Raw genomic sequence first — 16,352 nt, 5'->3', positions numbered from 1 at the left:
TTATTGTAAAAATCGGAGTTGGTATAGTGGATTGATCCTTGGCAATATGCGGCCAAGATTTAATCCCAGCTACTGCTAATCTGACGCGAATACCTTTTGTGGTCCTTGTGTCTTTAATCCATGGACAAGACTACCCATGGAAAAGTGTACGGAGTCCAGTTTCGGGGGTTGGAGGACTTTTCTAGCGAATAATGATTGAACCTTTTCTAGTAATAGTTTGGACATAGTCAAGAAAAGATCAATTTTTTATCTTGAATCGAACAATTTTTATGCGTATCCATTTTATAGACTTGAAAAAAAGAGAGAAAATTGTTGACTGATTTCCCTAGAGCAAATAAATTAGTTTAAAGATAGGAAATGCAACATATTTTCCTGTTGTGGTGTAGTGGATTGATTTCTTCCTAGTGATGCAGGACCAGAAGCTCCAACTCAGGTGCAGCGACCCACTGCAAGGCTGAAATTTAATTCTGGTAATGAAATCAGCTTGAAGCAATTCCTTCTGGCACAATTGGCACAATTCCAAATAGAAAAAATAGGGAGAAGAAATACAATAATTGTTAAAACTAAATTTAATTAAAAGTTAAATTATTCACACGTTACAAAACTGAAGAAACTCACAAAAGAAAATTATCAGTCACCAATTAACTGGTAATTCTTCTGCTAACCTCTCCAATATCCACTTTAACTCTTTTTCATGAGTTCCATCTCCTGATTTTTTAGCTCTTCTCCAAGCCATCTCCAATGAAACCGATTTTCGATCCATTACAAGCCCAAGCCATGCCATGCAGTCTATGAAATTTGTAGTTAGGTTAAACCTCCACCAGCCAAGCTCAGCTGCACGATAATCTTGGGGGAAAGTGTGATGATAATTATGCCATCCTTCACCACCTGTGCATAGTGTGACCAAACCATTTTCTGTAGCCTTTATGAACCTGAAATTATTAAACTTTGCCAATACAATACTAAGGTTCTTAATATCGAAAAATTCGATCAAACTTAATAAATTTCGATTAAAAAATTTAACAAAGAATGACTTTCTCACTATATGCATGCATAGTCTCACATGCAAAAAAGAAAAAAAACAGTAGCCAAGAGCTCATATGGCACTTGTGGAGAGGTCGGAAGAGCCAACATTTCGCAATGTTATCGCGGTGATGTTTTTTTTTGGATAGGCACCACTGCACGGGATAAGCACCATGATAATAAGCACCATGATATAAGCACCACCATGATAAGCACCACTGCACAGGATTTCTGCCTCTGAATCTGAATAGCTTTTTTTTGGATAGGCACCACTGCACGGGATAAGCACCATGATAATAAGCACCATGATATAAGCACCACCATGATAAGCACCACTGCACAGGATTTCTGCCTCTGAATCTGAATAGCTTTTTTTTTGGATAGGCACCACTGCACGGGATAAGCACCATGATAATAAGCACCATGATATAAGCACCACCATGATAAGCACCACTGCACGGGATTTCTGCCTCTGAATCTGAATAGCTTTTTTTTGGATAGGCACCACTGCACGGGATAAGCACCATGATAATAAGCACCATGATATAAGCACCACCATGATAAGCACCACTGCACGGGATTTCTGCCTCTGAATCTGAATAGCTTTTTATATAATTTTTGGGCGCTTAAAATCAATTGCTTGGTTTAGCTCCTTCTACGCTTGCTGGCCCTTACAATAGCAAATTCCAGATTTAATCACTATAAAACGTGATTCAATCTGATATTTTTGGTAAAAGTATTTCAAAAACATTTTTGAAAAGGTTTTGAAATTAAACTAAAAATTAATACACAAAATGGCAGAGCAAGAAAATAAAAAAACTTTTATTAAATATTGTCTTTTTAAGGAAATGAATCTTTGACCTTCGAAGTAGGATATCAACGCCATATCTACTGTGCTATGCAGGCTTTCAATCAGACATCTTTAAATATTATTTCTAAGTTTTTCGAACAAATTATCCCTCCACTCCCTCCCCTTCAGATGTTCGAATCGAGGAAGTAACTATATCTAATTTAATCTGGTTCAGTCCCTAATATGCCTGCCAATTTTCATCGTCCTAGCTTATCTGGAAGTGCCCGAACAAGCAAAAGCGGGACTGACAGACAGACGGACAGAAAATTGCGATCGCTATATGGCACTTGGCCGACGGGCAAGTGCCATAAAAACAATAAAATCAAATGACTTCAAAGTGTAAGTGTTTTGAATGGTTATTTGTTCATGAGATTTTGGTCATCAACAGAATCCTCAACCAAAGTAATCTCTGACCCTCCATTGCACTTCCTGGCTGAAGGGCCAAGAAACGGAGATCAGCACCGCCGGTTGGGACTGTAAAGTCTAATACCGTATTCTTTGCTTTTTTTTTTATTCTTTTACCATTTTTCTAGTGACTGCTGATGAATTACCCTCTCCTTCATCTTTTCATCCTTCTAAGCTGCTTTTAAAATACAATCCTAACTGTCCGTATCTTCTTCCCGTTGGCTGTAGTAAAAATTCCTGCTTGCAAAATTTTTTATCGTTTCAGGTTTTACTTGAACTCCGAATTTTTAATTTTCACTCATTTTAAGATTTATTTATATATCTACATCAGTAATATCGGTATTGATATTACTATATCAGTAACATTTGTATTTCATGTAGTAATTTATATTTTATCATTTTGATAAAATGGTTTCATTTAGGAAATAATTGGTACTTGTAAGATGTAGACCCCCTATTGTTCAAGTTGGTCATTCATTGACTCATTATAAAACTGGTTGTTTTTTCGTTAGTTTCTTTAAGCTTAGCGTGATACAAGAAAAAGAGAAGTGACATAATAGATGAAAAATATATAATTTGAGCAATATATTTGCACATTAGGGGGGAGTACAATACTCCCTCCTAGGCCAAAGGCCTCAAACAAGTCCGTTGATTTTGAATTAAAATCGAATAGTTGTGGGCATCAAGCCATGGCAAATTGTAGAAAAAGCCAAGACAGATAGTCCAATTGAATGAGAGGCAAATCTGGCATTAACCCCCCTTATTAGGATTGTATAAAATTTGAACAGTGTGAGGTGTGTATTTGGACAGTGTGAAGTTAGAAAACGATTCTTACTACATAATATGCAGAATAGTCGTACATAACATATTGAACATGCAGACACCCCCCCCCCCCACCCTAATGTGCAAATATATAGCTCAAATATGTTTCTAAAATATTATATTTTTTATCTTACTATGGAACATCTCATTAGGATTGAGCGTCAGAGAAATATATTAGAAGAATATTAGGTAAGGGGTATATCATACAAGTACCAAATCAGTTATCAAATTAACCATTTATTTGAATTTCTGTTCATTTTGGGTTTCATTTATTCTTTGAATAGTAATTTATGATCTTTTTTAGTTTGAATTATTATAGGACAGTGTTTCTGCTGGTCTTAAATTTAATATAGCTCTTTGTGTTCCTCCTGTTACTCTTCTTCAAAATTTCCTGCAATTTTATAATTCCAGTCACAACTTTATTGAATTGCACTCTTTCAAATGGTTCATGACTTACTACCTTTAGATTTTGATCCATGAGTTCTCCATTTGGTTCTATTTCTATTCCCCTTTCTTCTTTATCTGATTTTTCTTCTCTTACATCAGTACTATCATTTAACTTTCCATTTTTCGGATTTTGTTTTTGTTTTTACTTATAGTCTTAACCATGTACTGCCACTTTTGTGCTGCTACTTAGTAGTTCATGTACTGCCACTTTTGTACTACCACTTAATAGTTCAATGTACTGTCATTTTTGTACTGGTACTTAGCAGTTTATTTACTACCACTTTTGTGCTGTTACTTAGCAGTTCATATACTACCATTTTTGAACTGCTACTTAGTCGTTCATATACTGCCACTTTTATACTGCTACTTAGCAGTTCATATATTACCACTTTCGTACTGCTGCTTATCAGTTCATACACTGCTACTTTTGTCATGTGGCAACTGATGGAGCCGAGATAATTGCTTCAGATCCTTCTTAAATTTCGCCAATAATAAAATCAACAGATTCTTTCATTTAAAAAAAATTTACTTTTGTTTGATTTTTCGCATGACTTTTGAATTGCGCAGATTTCAATCCTCTGAGGAGGTGGTAGCTTGGGTGAAGTACGGATCCGCATTGGCAAAACCCATTGCCTTTGTTTTTCATATTAATACTTTCAAATACGGTTTAATAGAGAATTTACTGTTTATTTTTGATTATTAGCTGTTAGTGTGCTTCCATTTATAACTTTTAGTCCAATTTCAATTTTACCTTTGGTTCTTCAAGCTTCAAAGGAATTTACTTTTTTCAACAAAAAGATATGTGCAGGGTTTGAGTAAATAAGAAACCATAATATGTATTTCAAAAGTTTACTACAAGCTCCAATAGAAAAATTTACCTCTTATATCAGATTAAGAAAAAAAAAACACAAAACACCAAAGCGAAAAGGAACAGCAAAGAAACCCTAAGAACATATAGCATAAAAACGTACATATATATGTGCATATTTATGTTGTACATATTTACATACATATATATATATATATATATATATATATATATATATATATATATATATATATATATATATATATATATATATATATATATATATATATATATATATATATATATATATATATATATATATATATTTGTATATATATATATATATGTATATATATATATATATATATATATATATATATATATATATATATATATGTATATATATATATATATATATATATATATATATATATATATATATATATATATATATATATATATATATATATATATATATATATATATATATATATATATATATTGCAGTGGGAGCATGTCATGGCTACGTGGTAAGCTTCTATATATGAATTCTCATTGTCGCTTCTCTTCTAACCGCAGATAACGTGAACCCCTTTTTGATATCATGGCGTCACCACAGGTTTGATACAACCACCGTGGGAAAAATACAAATATGCTAGGGGATTTGAACCCCCCATTCTGCAATGTTTATCCGACTTGTAAAAACGAATATGTAAAAATGAATGTAAACCAGTTTTGATGTATTTTTGAAAAAAAATTGTCCCTCCCCCGAAAAAATTCTTTTGTAACCCCCGCCCCCCCCCCCCCCCCTACTTAAGAAAAATCCTGGATATGTATCTAATAGAAGGACTGACTGGCTATGTCGCTCCTAAGTGCAAATTCAAAATTACCAACCAAATATCACTCACCTATCATAAGGCTTATCCCCAAAGAAGTGTGCCGCAGAATTCACAAGCCAAGTCATATGTAAAGTAAACACGTAGCGGCTGAACGTCGGAAAGAAATAGGACACAAGTATTGATTCATTCCATAGAACGACAGGGAGAACTCCAGGTAAGACAAAGCAGAATAGAATTGCCAAGGGTCTATAGAACCTAAAAGAAAGATATTTTGTAAAATTCAGCTCCTTCGATTTTCTTCAAAAATCTTCAACTGAAATTGTTGATGTGTTAAGAATATATACTGATCAACATTTATTAATATTGATTCTAAAAATAGTTAGTTTGACTAAATAAACCTAAAACGGACAGAGATTAAAACGAAAAGTCAAGTCAAACGAACAAGAATTAAGCCAAATGAAGCTAGCGCCTCTTGGTGCTTATATATTGCCTCTGGAGGTAGTGGATGTATTTGTAGAAAAAGCCCTTGACACAACGCCAAAACTCTCACTTATAGATTGTTAATATCTCAGGCAAACGCTGTTAAAGATTTCCCATGATTCTCTAATTTGGATCCTCAGGTGTAGTGCTGGTAAGTTTTTAAGGGCTCCTGCAAAAGTGGGTATCCATGTTTGGAAATAGGCCTATTGTACGACCGGTACAGAGGAACAATTGAGTAGTATATTAAGAGGTTCTCTAGAGCAAACAATTAGACCTAGCTTTGTCGCATAGAAGGCTCATAGCCAATCGAGATTTGCACCCTCAAGGGAGATTTGAGGTGTAGTGGAATCTAAAAAAAAACAGATTTTCTCTACTCTTGTCATTGCTTTACCCGTAAAGGTAAAGTCAGGATGTGCACAGGAGACCTTTGATTCGATGGTCAGTAGCTCTTAAGCCTTAGATGCATTGAAATCTGTCATCTTGACAATAGATTACTTTTGAATCCCTAGTAGACCTTACTGTAAAACCACGAAAACTTGTAGAGGGTCATCATGCATATAGACAGCTGCAGAGACCGTGGCATTGCTGGAGAAATGGTAAAAGGGGGTTATTGAGATTGCCAGACTATATCAAGAGCAATGTCAAAAACAATATCCTAATTACGTGCCACTGGTCTGGAAGGTTTAGCCCACTTTGAAGCTTTACATTAAAGCAGTCAAGTGGTGAATGTTTTATGACATAATTCATGATGCTTATCACTATAAGGTTATTTGACTTCATGCATGAGTGAAGTTTTTTTTTTTTGAAAATGCTCGCATAGACCTCATAAGCGTGAGAGACGAGGCAAATTGTGCTATCTGAGCAAATTTGAATAGGATCATTATCTGGCTTAGGAACCAGAATTATGTGTGCACACTTTTACAACCGCGGAAACGGTCTGGACTGAAAACAGATCCAAAAGAATTGCGATTAAGGGCCAATTTCTTCTGTTTTATGATTATTAAGTACGAGATTTCCTATTTTATCCGAGCCTAATAATTTGGTCACTTATTGGTACTATAAAGCCGCTGGAGTCTTGTGTAATGGGCACGGTCTATAGTGATATCTGGGCAACTCCTTTTCAATCTTATTTGGGCTTTCTCTTCTTCCCACGGCCTTCAAATATAAATTACAAACCAATCCAGAAGGGATAGTCTTTTGAACTATTTTTATTCCCAATTTCGGGGCGCTTCAACTTAAATTTGTTTTAGTGTTTTCTTGGCAACGAAAATTACTGATGTAAGTTTCTGCCCGTCCAGGAAAACTTCTTGCCATTTCTGCTCCCATTTTAAGGGGAATTATAGACACTTGGTCTTAAAACATAAGTTTTAAGCAAATCATAAAAATGGCTTCTGGGCCATTTCTGGGCCCTATTTTTGTGAGGAATGTGTTGCCAGACTATTTTCTTATAAATAGTTATGGTACACAGATAATTTGCCTCTGGAGCAAATCATTATTGTCCCAGGGACTTCAGCAGTAATTTTAAATCGTCAGAGACATTTAACAATTCAATTTAACAATTTAATAATTCAGACAACGATGCCTGGTTTCAACGATGCCCTAGGTGTTACTAAGAACTGGGGACATCAAAATAGACCACACTCTAAGCCAGACTAATATTAGCTTTTGGACCTAGTTTAGGCGCAATTATATTATTCTCGCACATAGCATTAATCACTTTAGAGAGAGGACTTCCTACCGCAGAGAGAGTTAGAGAGAGAGTTAGAGAGAGAGTTAGAGAGAGAGAGATAGAGAGAGAGAGATAGAGAGAGAGAGAGATAGAGAGAGAGAGATAGAGAGAGAGAGAGAGAGAGAGAGAGAACATTAATCACTTTATAGAGTACACAGTGCAGAGACAGGACTTCTACAACTTTACAATTAGGCGGATTCCCTGCCTCCTCATGAATTATGAAACTTGATGTTAAAGGTATCTGTTAATTCAAAAGCCTTCTCTTTTATTGTGATGCCAAGTAGAACTACAGTTTTCGAAGATTTTTTCTTCTTGTGATTAGCGGTCTGTAGCTTCGAAATGATAAGAGAGACACGCGCAAAATTTTTTTATGGATGAGAATTGTGAAACGGGACAGAAATACTTCAGTGAAGTTTTCGAAATTTCCAGAAAAAAACAATAAACTTTTTTTGCTCAAGGTGTCAAGACAAAACTTTTCTAGGTGGAAAAGTAATCTTTTCTGGAACAGTTTTATCTCGTACTAATGCAAAACACTTTATTATCGTTTCGGGATTGCAGAGCAAAAAGTGGTATATCTTCTGGATTTCTTGGAAATAATTCTTGAAAAGTCGATCTTAAATGTCAAATTTTGATTTTTTGGATTACTAAGTACGACCAAGCCGCCTGAGGCCAACAGAGCTATACACGCTCCTCCTCCATCCCAGTCTATTCAAAGCCTCCCTTTTTACACTCTCCCAGGAAGCTCCCATTTCCTTTAAATCTTTCTTTATGAATCCTCCCACACCAGACGAGGACGATCTGCTCTCCGTTTAGCCCTAGACGGTTGGCCGAAAAGAAAAATCTTCGACAATCTGTCATTCTTCATCCGCACAACGTGCCCTAGCCGTATCAACCTTTCTCTCATTGTAGTCCTAGAAAGTGGGATTGAACCATATTTTTGTACAGAATTTTTTGCATTTTTGCTTGCTGAAATTTTTAATTTGATGCACCCGGTATTTTAATTGCGAAATACTATGAAACGCACAAAAGATGACATGAACTTTATTACAAGTGAAATTGCTTCTTTCACAAAGAAATGATTCTCAAATTTGTTATGACACATCCAATTTTTGTTATACAACGTGGATAGACAAATATTAATCATTGATAGTCTGCTAAGGGATCCATTACAATAGTATAAATGGGTGTACTTTTTTCGACGGAATTGTAACTTAATTTAAACTGAGAGGTAACAGAAAAAAAAAATCTGTACTAATTTCATCATTGAGGATTGATGACTTTCTGAAAGTTAACAATTTATAACAATAAGCTTTTTCTTTAGAACATTTTCGATGGACGAAGAAGCACAGTTTTCCAACTAAGAATCGAAACAAAACTGAACCAATTATTCAACCCCGGGAGAACCTCTTGTTTCATCGGAGTACGACTTGAAGTTTAGCTCCCTAAGTTATTTTCAACTTTTGTCAGAAACGTGCTGTACACAACTACTGAAAATGTTTTATTACTTTGTTGCAGTATCTAAACTATGAACAAATTCTATTTTATTCCCTTTTCTTTATACCATTAGTCCATATCTGTAGGGTGAGCCAAAAACAAATGTATCCAATTTATTTTTTACCTCCTTCTTTATCCAAAGTTGACTTTCCTTTGGAATGAAATAAGCTAATTTTTGCATCCAAACAAATTAAGTGTAAATTTTAGTGTTAAAAAGATCATCCCAATGTGTATATGAATTCTCTCTAACACTGTTCCTTTGGTACCCGGATCTGTTCTTGTCAATATCTAAAATCAAGGCAGTAATTAACCAATTATGTGACCCAAACACGTTTTAAGTTGGAATCACAAAAATGCAATAGGGGAAAGATTTTTCGATTTTTCTAGGACGAGTAGGTGGATCTTGGAATTGGGCTTTTTCAATTTTGTAAAACAGAAATACAAAAGATTACAATTTTCAAATCAAGAACAATTATGAGTCTCACCTCCCAAATGGTGTAACTATTTTGAAGGGTGTCACCTTTGGGGTTTTATCTGTAATTTTCATCGGTAAGAAAGTCAAAGAATACTTTACAGAAAACAAAATATGCTACATTCAAGTGACTTTACAAATTGTTGCTCTTAGGGGGGTAGGGGGAGGTTGTGCATCAACGATATTTGAAAAGGTTGTGAAAGTAATGATCCCATTAGTATCCATCGTATGCACTATCATGTTATCTAGATTATTTTGTTATTTAGCAAGTATCCAGGGTCGTATCCAGTTAGAGGGTTTGAACCCCTGCCCCCTGAAATGTTTTCCCGACTCGTAAAAACGTAACAAATGCACGAAACAAATATTGATGGATTTATTAAAGTTTTTTGTCCCCCCCCCCCCGTGCGAAAAAATAGCTCCCGAATAAAACCTGGACACGGCCTTGCAAGTAGCACATCTAATCTTAGAAAGCTCCCAAATTCTTTCGTACCGAAATTATAAAACCGCTACATCGATTTTTAGATCCAAAGAGGCCTGATCTGGGTACCAAAGTGCCGACTTTAGTTTTTCTCGATGACTTGGTCTTTTCCTCTGCAATTGCTTTTTATTGGACCTTTTCCCGATAATATTACCTTCTTTGGAATGCAACTACAGGATCTTCCAAAAGGTCTGTACAGTCTATTTTCCTCCCCTTCTCTATCACCATTTGATCTTTTTTCATCATGAGCCATCCCATATGAGCGAAGAATAATCCCCTTTTTGAATTATGAGGATCGCCATCTGTTTCGCTAAACTTGTGATGAACTCTATGATCCCGGCACCATTCATATATGTCATTCTGAAATGGAGAAAAAAGGTCTGTAGTTGGGTAAATAATCGCTTTTCAGACAAACTCTATTTGATAGCGTGAAAAAGGTGAGAGGACCGGACTAATGAAATTTTCATGGATCAGTTCAGTATAAAAACCTAAAAGTCTATGAAAGTTTTATTACCCAAGTTCATTTCATTTCTTCAGAATATCAGAAGGAGGGCCTGTCCCATAGCCTATATTTTGAATAAAAAAAGGAATTTACCAAAATGATCTCTGGAACCTCCTCTTTATCTGAGATAATCAGGAGGGTTATTTGGTCAACCAATACAACATTAGGTAAAATTCCGCACGTGTATGCAATACAGGTGACCAAGATTGCAGCCACCTACCACCCACTTTTCAGATAGCTATGATGCTTCTGAGAAATATGAAACAGAGGGTTATAGCACACAAATTTAATGGTAATCGGTTTTCAAACCCAGCAAACTAATGGCAAATAGTGACAAGTTCTTCAAATGGATGGTTGCTTGAAGACGCAGTTTGGTTCACGGACATCTCCCATTTCCTATTATACATGATCATAAACAACAAAAATGTCCTTAGGGAACTGTAATCAGGGTTGTACCCATGCTTTCTTTTGGAGGGGTGTTTCATAAAAGGACCTTTCTCGGGGGGGGGGGGGGGTACACAAAAATTTAAAGACGTATAAAAAATTGTTTATATTCATTTTCGGTACATTTTTATAAGCCCGAAAAACATTTTTTGTTGGGGGGAGGGTTCCACCCTCTTAACTACATTTAGATATGGCATTGTCTAGAACTATCTTATTGAGCTCTAATAAGACACAAATCAATTTTTCAGGGCATTGGCATGTGAAGCAAATACATAAGAAGCATCACATTAAAACACTCACTCGCCATCTTCTAGTGAAGAGCAACAAGGAAGTAATTCCCGTTCTCCCTTAGAGATTCTTCAGATAAGTGAAGGAACAGACACATCATCAAATTTCTCTGGGTCTCGATGATAGGACACAAGGGAAGGGGAGCTATTGGTAAGGCACAGTTGGAACATTTGATGATGAAGAATATGAAAAATTACATTTAATTAAAGATATAGACATCATTTCTAATTTTTTAGGGAGGCAAGGGGACAGTGTGTCTTCCAGTAATTTAGAAAATATTATAAGTCTTTAAAGAACCTCGAAATTACGATTGGTAAGAAACTGTTTTGTGTGTTGAAAGGCTTATTCTTTTTGACAAAACATATGACTGTGATAGGTGAAAAGGTAATTCACACTTTTAAATTAAAATAGATCAAAGGGGTAAATTAAAATAAACTTTTACTAAAATAACGTTAACACGAAAAATATTAAGATACCGCTATTTCTGTTTGAAGTTTGAAAGGGTAAGGTAAGCGAAAAAAAATAAATACATGCCCTACATATCGGGAGCCATGAATAAATCAGGGAGCCTCCACCCCCAGATGGGCATGGAAGCAGGACTACTAACTTAATTTTAAATTTGTTTGATGTGTATTTATGGTTTATTATGTACTGTGCAGCATTTTGAAGTTAGCCGATTAGTTTTGCTAAACTAATCGTTTTTTTTTTGCTAAACTTTAATTTTCTTAATTACCACTTGAAGAAAAACGAGCTATTGCAGACTTGGAGCATACCCACGCCACCTTTATTTTTCAATTGTTTGTGGTTTGGTATTCATTATAAAATCATTCCCAACGTAAGTTTTCAGGCAGGTTAAAACACGATTAGGCTTGTATTTTTCACAAATTTTTGGGGAATAGCCCCTGGAAACCTACCATTCCCCTGAATGGTTTCCCATACCCCCAAGATCCCCCAAAGGTGGACCCTCTTTTCCCCTCCAATCAAAATGCTGAATGGATGTTAGAGGGACGTTTGAATCTTTTTTACAATGAAAAACCTATAAATTTGATCAGAGCCAGAGAGCTCTTTAAAGGTTTAGTTCCTCTTTTAGTCAGTAATCAGTTCCCATCGGATTATCCAAAGTACATTCTCAGCCATTTTTCTGACGATTCTTTCCTGCCCTGGGAAGAGTTCATTTCAGATGCAACTTATGAGAACCAAGGAAACCAGCTAAATGTGGACAGTCGGCAAGGTAATAAAAGTCCAAAAAATATTTGTGATTATTATTCCCCAGACCTTGCTAAATGCATAATTGACGCTTTAGCAGCAAGGTAGGTGGGGGGGGGATAGAAAATGGACATGAAAAAATGGTGGAAAAGAAAGAAGGTCTACGTGGACATTACTTCAAAACGAGTTCGCTCAGAACAGGAGAAATTTGAGAGAGGTATTAAGTGGAATTTATCTCCCAATGGACCTCACTATAAATCTAGCAAATGCGCAAACTCATGTTAGAAGTTATCTAGCGTAGAATTCAGGAACATATATGACATATGTCGGAGCAAAGAATAAAAATCATTTAAATATAAATCGCTTCTTTGTTTAAACTTGTAGTAACTAAAAGAATGACTATTGCCAGAGAAGCTGCCCGTAGAAAAAAAACACAGTTAAATACCGCCTACCGCCCCGCACTAACAATAACAGCCCCGCACTTACCCTAATAGTTGAAAACTTGTCAGTTTACAAGTCTATATTGCTCAACTGTCTAGAAATAGGAAAGAACGACAGAGTGAACTATACAAGCAAGTAAAAAATAGAAAAGTTTGTGCTTGGGACTAAACTGAAGTATGGAAAGGGCCATAAAGCGGCAAGGCCGCTAAACAAAATTGCCGAATGCCTTTTTGATGCAGTATATTGAAAGGTTTCAGAAATTCCGCACTATCGTCGAACTCCCACGTCAAGTGTTTGGGATATTTCTTGTTATTTCAGCTACACATTTATAGCAGAAGATTCCAATGAATTATATATCTGTGACAATATTCATTAATAATGTATCTGCAAAATAATGTATATAAAAATAAAAATATTTAAAAAACATATTAAGAATTCATTTGTAAAAAATGCATTAAAATATATAAATAAAAAGATATAAAAAATATAAAATAAAAATATATCTGCAAATAAAATCTGTGATGGGACATATGGAAGGCTCTTAATGGTATGAAAATATCATTATACAGGCCCAGACAGCTGGCCAGGCCCAGATTATCATTCCTCAGACAGCTGTGATATTTGCGTACTATCAACGGACAAAGCGGGGAGAGCTGAACTGATGGTACAAATGGTGACTCTGAAAGAAACTGAACTGTACACAAAGGACAGAGATCTTATTGAACAAGTTTCAAAACCGTTCTTTAAAGGTAAGCAAAAATAAGAAGAAGATTTAACTCCTAAGCTGTTTACCGCGGACCAAAAAAAGGGCTATTGCTTCCCATCATGCAGAGCTATCAAGACTTGCGTGTTTGAATAAGGTGTTTGCCCCCGTTGAGGCCACCCAACAAAACCAGAACCTTTGCAATGTTTGGAACTAATCTCTACAAGGACGTGATCCATCTGGTATAGGCAGTGCCTTTCTCAATTTCATAAAAATTAAAATAAATATCTTGCATTCCATTTTTATGCTAACGATTGATGTGCCTAGAACATGAATTGGGCAATTTCTATATTAATTTGTACCGGTTAATAATTATATGTAGTTAATACTGTCACTGTTATGTCGATGTCAATGATTGTCAACAGTGAAGGAGGACCTGAATTGATTCTGTCATTTATCTAGTCAAAGGTCAAAGGGGCTGACTCTACACACAGATCGATTAAATGTCAATTTCGTGCGATGCTACAGAAAAAAAGGTAGAAAACTCACAAAACCGGTGAAAAAGGAAGACTTTAGCCAAATAAAAGGCTGAAAGCTCCTGACATCATTATAAAGGAATTGGGCATCACTATTGATGTATCCAGTGAAACATTTTTTAAGAAGGGGGAGGCAGAACTGTTCTATATAACTTGCCCTGAGGGCGAAGAAAAGAGTCCAAGTTATATGCAAAGAAGGCTGGTTAGAAAAATCAAGGAGGCTAAGCATCCTATGCCAGTTCTAATTCTTGACCCAATGAGGATGAAGCCAGAAAAGAGAAGAAAATCATATTAGAGAAACTTATACCTTTTATAAACTTAAATCGTCACACGTTTTGGAAAATTATGCAAACCTAAGAGGTTCTGATCACTAAGAGGTTCTACTAAGAGGTTCTAACAGCCTCACTAAGAGGTTCTGTCGATTTGCTGAAGGATAGTGGTGTTTTTAAGTCGTCCGCAGCCAAAAAATATATTTAAGTGATTTTATATCGTTTTGAAAGTTCTAAATACGCATATCAACACAAAAATTAGACTTTTTTGCATGCTTCATGTGTGGTTCTGTCTTGGGCACAAGTCGTTGATACGGGGTTTTTGTCCATGTTTTTGTAAAAGTAAAAAAACTCTGTATTTTTGTACAAAGTTTTATTTTTGGGACTTTTTTTAATTCGAGTCTTTAGTCAAAGGTTAAAGTGCGTAAATGTCAGATGTGCACTTTTACCTTTGGGAAGCACCTTTAAATCCGATAGTTATAACATTTGTCTACTGTTTGTGGGTACTGGCCAGTATTGATAGAAAAAATTACTTAGGAATATGAATTATCCATATTCTTTTACTCCAATGGAAAATTTGTGTTGAAAATTCCCTCCGTCGCTAAATATTTAAAGTTTTGTGACAATATCACGTGGCGTAACTCATAGACGTGAGCGCAGGGACGGATCTAGAGCAATATCTTAGGGGAGATCAAATGTGACAAGGGTGCCAAGGAGGAAAATCTCGGGGGAAGGGGTAATGCAAAAAAGATGCCAATAATGGACCGAACTAACTAAATTTTTCCTAAAACGAGAGTAAAAAAAGAAAAAACAGGATAAAAAGGCGTCAGAAAAAATTTTGGGGGCCCCCCTGGTTCTGTTAGTGCGTAAGTAGAGGGGGGGGATAAAGGCCCAGCCCCACAACTGAAATTATAAATTTCCCGCGAATGTCTTCTAGCTTCTTAATCAAATTGTCCATACAAAATTTTGTTCATCCCATTTTTTTAAATTTTAAATCGAACGTGAGACCCATTATTTCCTATGGTAAAAGGACATGTTACTCGACCAAGCTAACAAGTCATTCATGATATTATGCTCATAGAAATATATTCTAGGCAATGAATTTATTGTTTCTGGGATGCTAGCCAACTGATGTTAAGCGTCACAATACTGTAACAAGTTAATTGCGCAATCGATTTCTCAACTGGAGTTGGATATACGGTAAATTCCATCAGTGATTTGTTTCCGAGCAGCTTTTTTAGCATCACTCCATGGATTTGCATACCAGAGAGATTTAAAATGCTAACTGGACAGATATACTCTTTTGACGGTTAATGAAACTTGCCCTAATGCCTAATGCTAAAATTAGCCCTAATGCCTGGAGAAAATATTTCCTACAAAAAAAGAATTTTTTCTTCTTTTTTGAACTTCGATATTTTGATTTTTTTGGGACTTAGTGTTTATGGAGACTTAGATGTTTGGAACCTAAAATTATTGGGACTTATAGTTATTTCAGAATTTAGAATATTTTGGAAAGGTAAAGATTTAATCAGGTTTCAAACTTCCATACACATGAAAGAATCCACACAAAGGGGCAGCCCTACGAGTGTGAGGTATGTCAGAAAAAGGTTTACTCGTAATGCAACTTTGCACGCTTTTCGATCCTACAAAACAAAAAAATACTTAAATTCCATCGGTCTTAGTTGTTGACTGAGCATCAAAAATATAATAAAAAGCACTTTTGACTTCAATAAACTTAGGTAGTTGATGAATTCCGAGTGTTTTGCTTGCTGGCTGAGTACCATAAAAATTAATAAAACCACTTTTGACTACTACAAAGTCAGTTACTTGGTACACTCCGAGTCTTTTAATTGGTGACTTGGTGTAAAAAATTAATTCAAAAGCACCATATCATAAAATAAAACTCAGGTAGTAGGTACATTCTGAATATCTTAGTTGCTGACTAAGTATCAAAAATTTTATAATAGTACTTTTGTATACAGAAAACTCAGCTAGTAGATACATTTTTTGTACTCTGCCAGCAACTAAACACTCGGAATTTATCAACTCACTCGGTTCATTGTTGTCAAAAGTGCTTTTATTAAGTTTTTGGTAATCAGACAGCAATTAAGACGCT

General features: G+C 35.5%; 1 protein-coding gene across 2 annotated transcripts in view; it reads right to left on the bottom strand.

Annotated features, from left to right (window-relative positions):
• Window positions 1-594: 594 nt before the first annotated feature.
• LOC136041069 (delta(9)-fatty-acid desaturase fat-7-like) overlaps window positions 595-16,352 on the bottom strand; it is a 37,841-nt gene continuing 22,083 nt past the window's right edge. For both annotated transcript variants that reach the window (XM_065725621.1, XM_065725622.1), the window contains exons 4-6: window positions 10,002-10,207; window positions 5,264-5,449; window positions 595-932 (exon numbers count right to left, since the gene is read on the bottom strand). In XM_065725621.1, the coding sequence (XP_065581693.1) occupies window positions 635-932; window positions 5,264-5,449; window positions 10,002-10,207 (690 nt within the window). In that variant the 3' untranslated portion in view covers window positions 595-634. The remainder of the gene's footprint in view (window positions 933-5,263; window positions 5,450-10,001; window positions 10,208-16,352) is intronic.

Source organism: Artemia franciscana, chromosome 21 (assembly GCF_032884065.1).
Source record: "Artemia franciscana chromosome 21, ASM3288406v1, whole genome shotgun sequence".
NCBI lineage: Eukaryota > Metazoa > Arthropoda > Branchiopoda > Anostraca > Artemiidae > Artemia > Artemia franciscana.
This window is presented reverse-complemented; position numbering and strand designations above follow the sequence as displayed.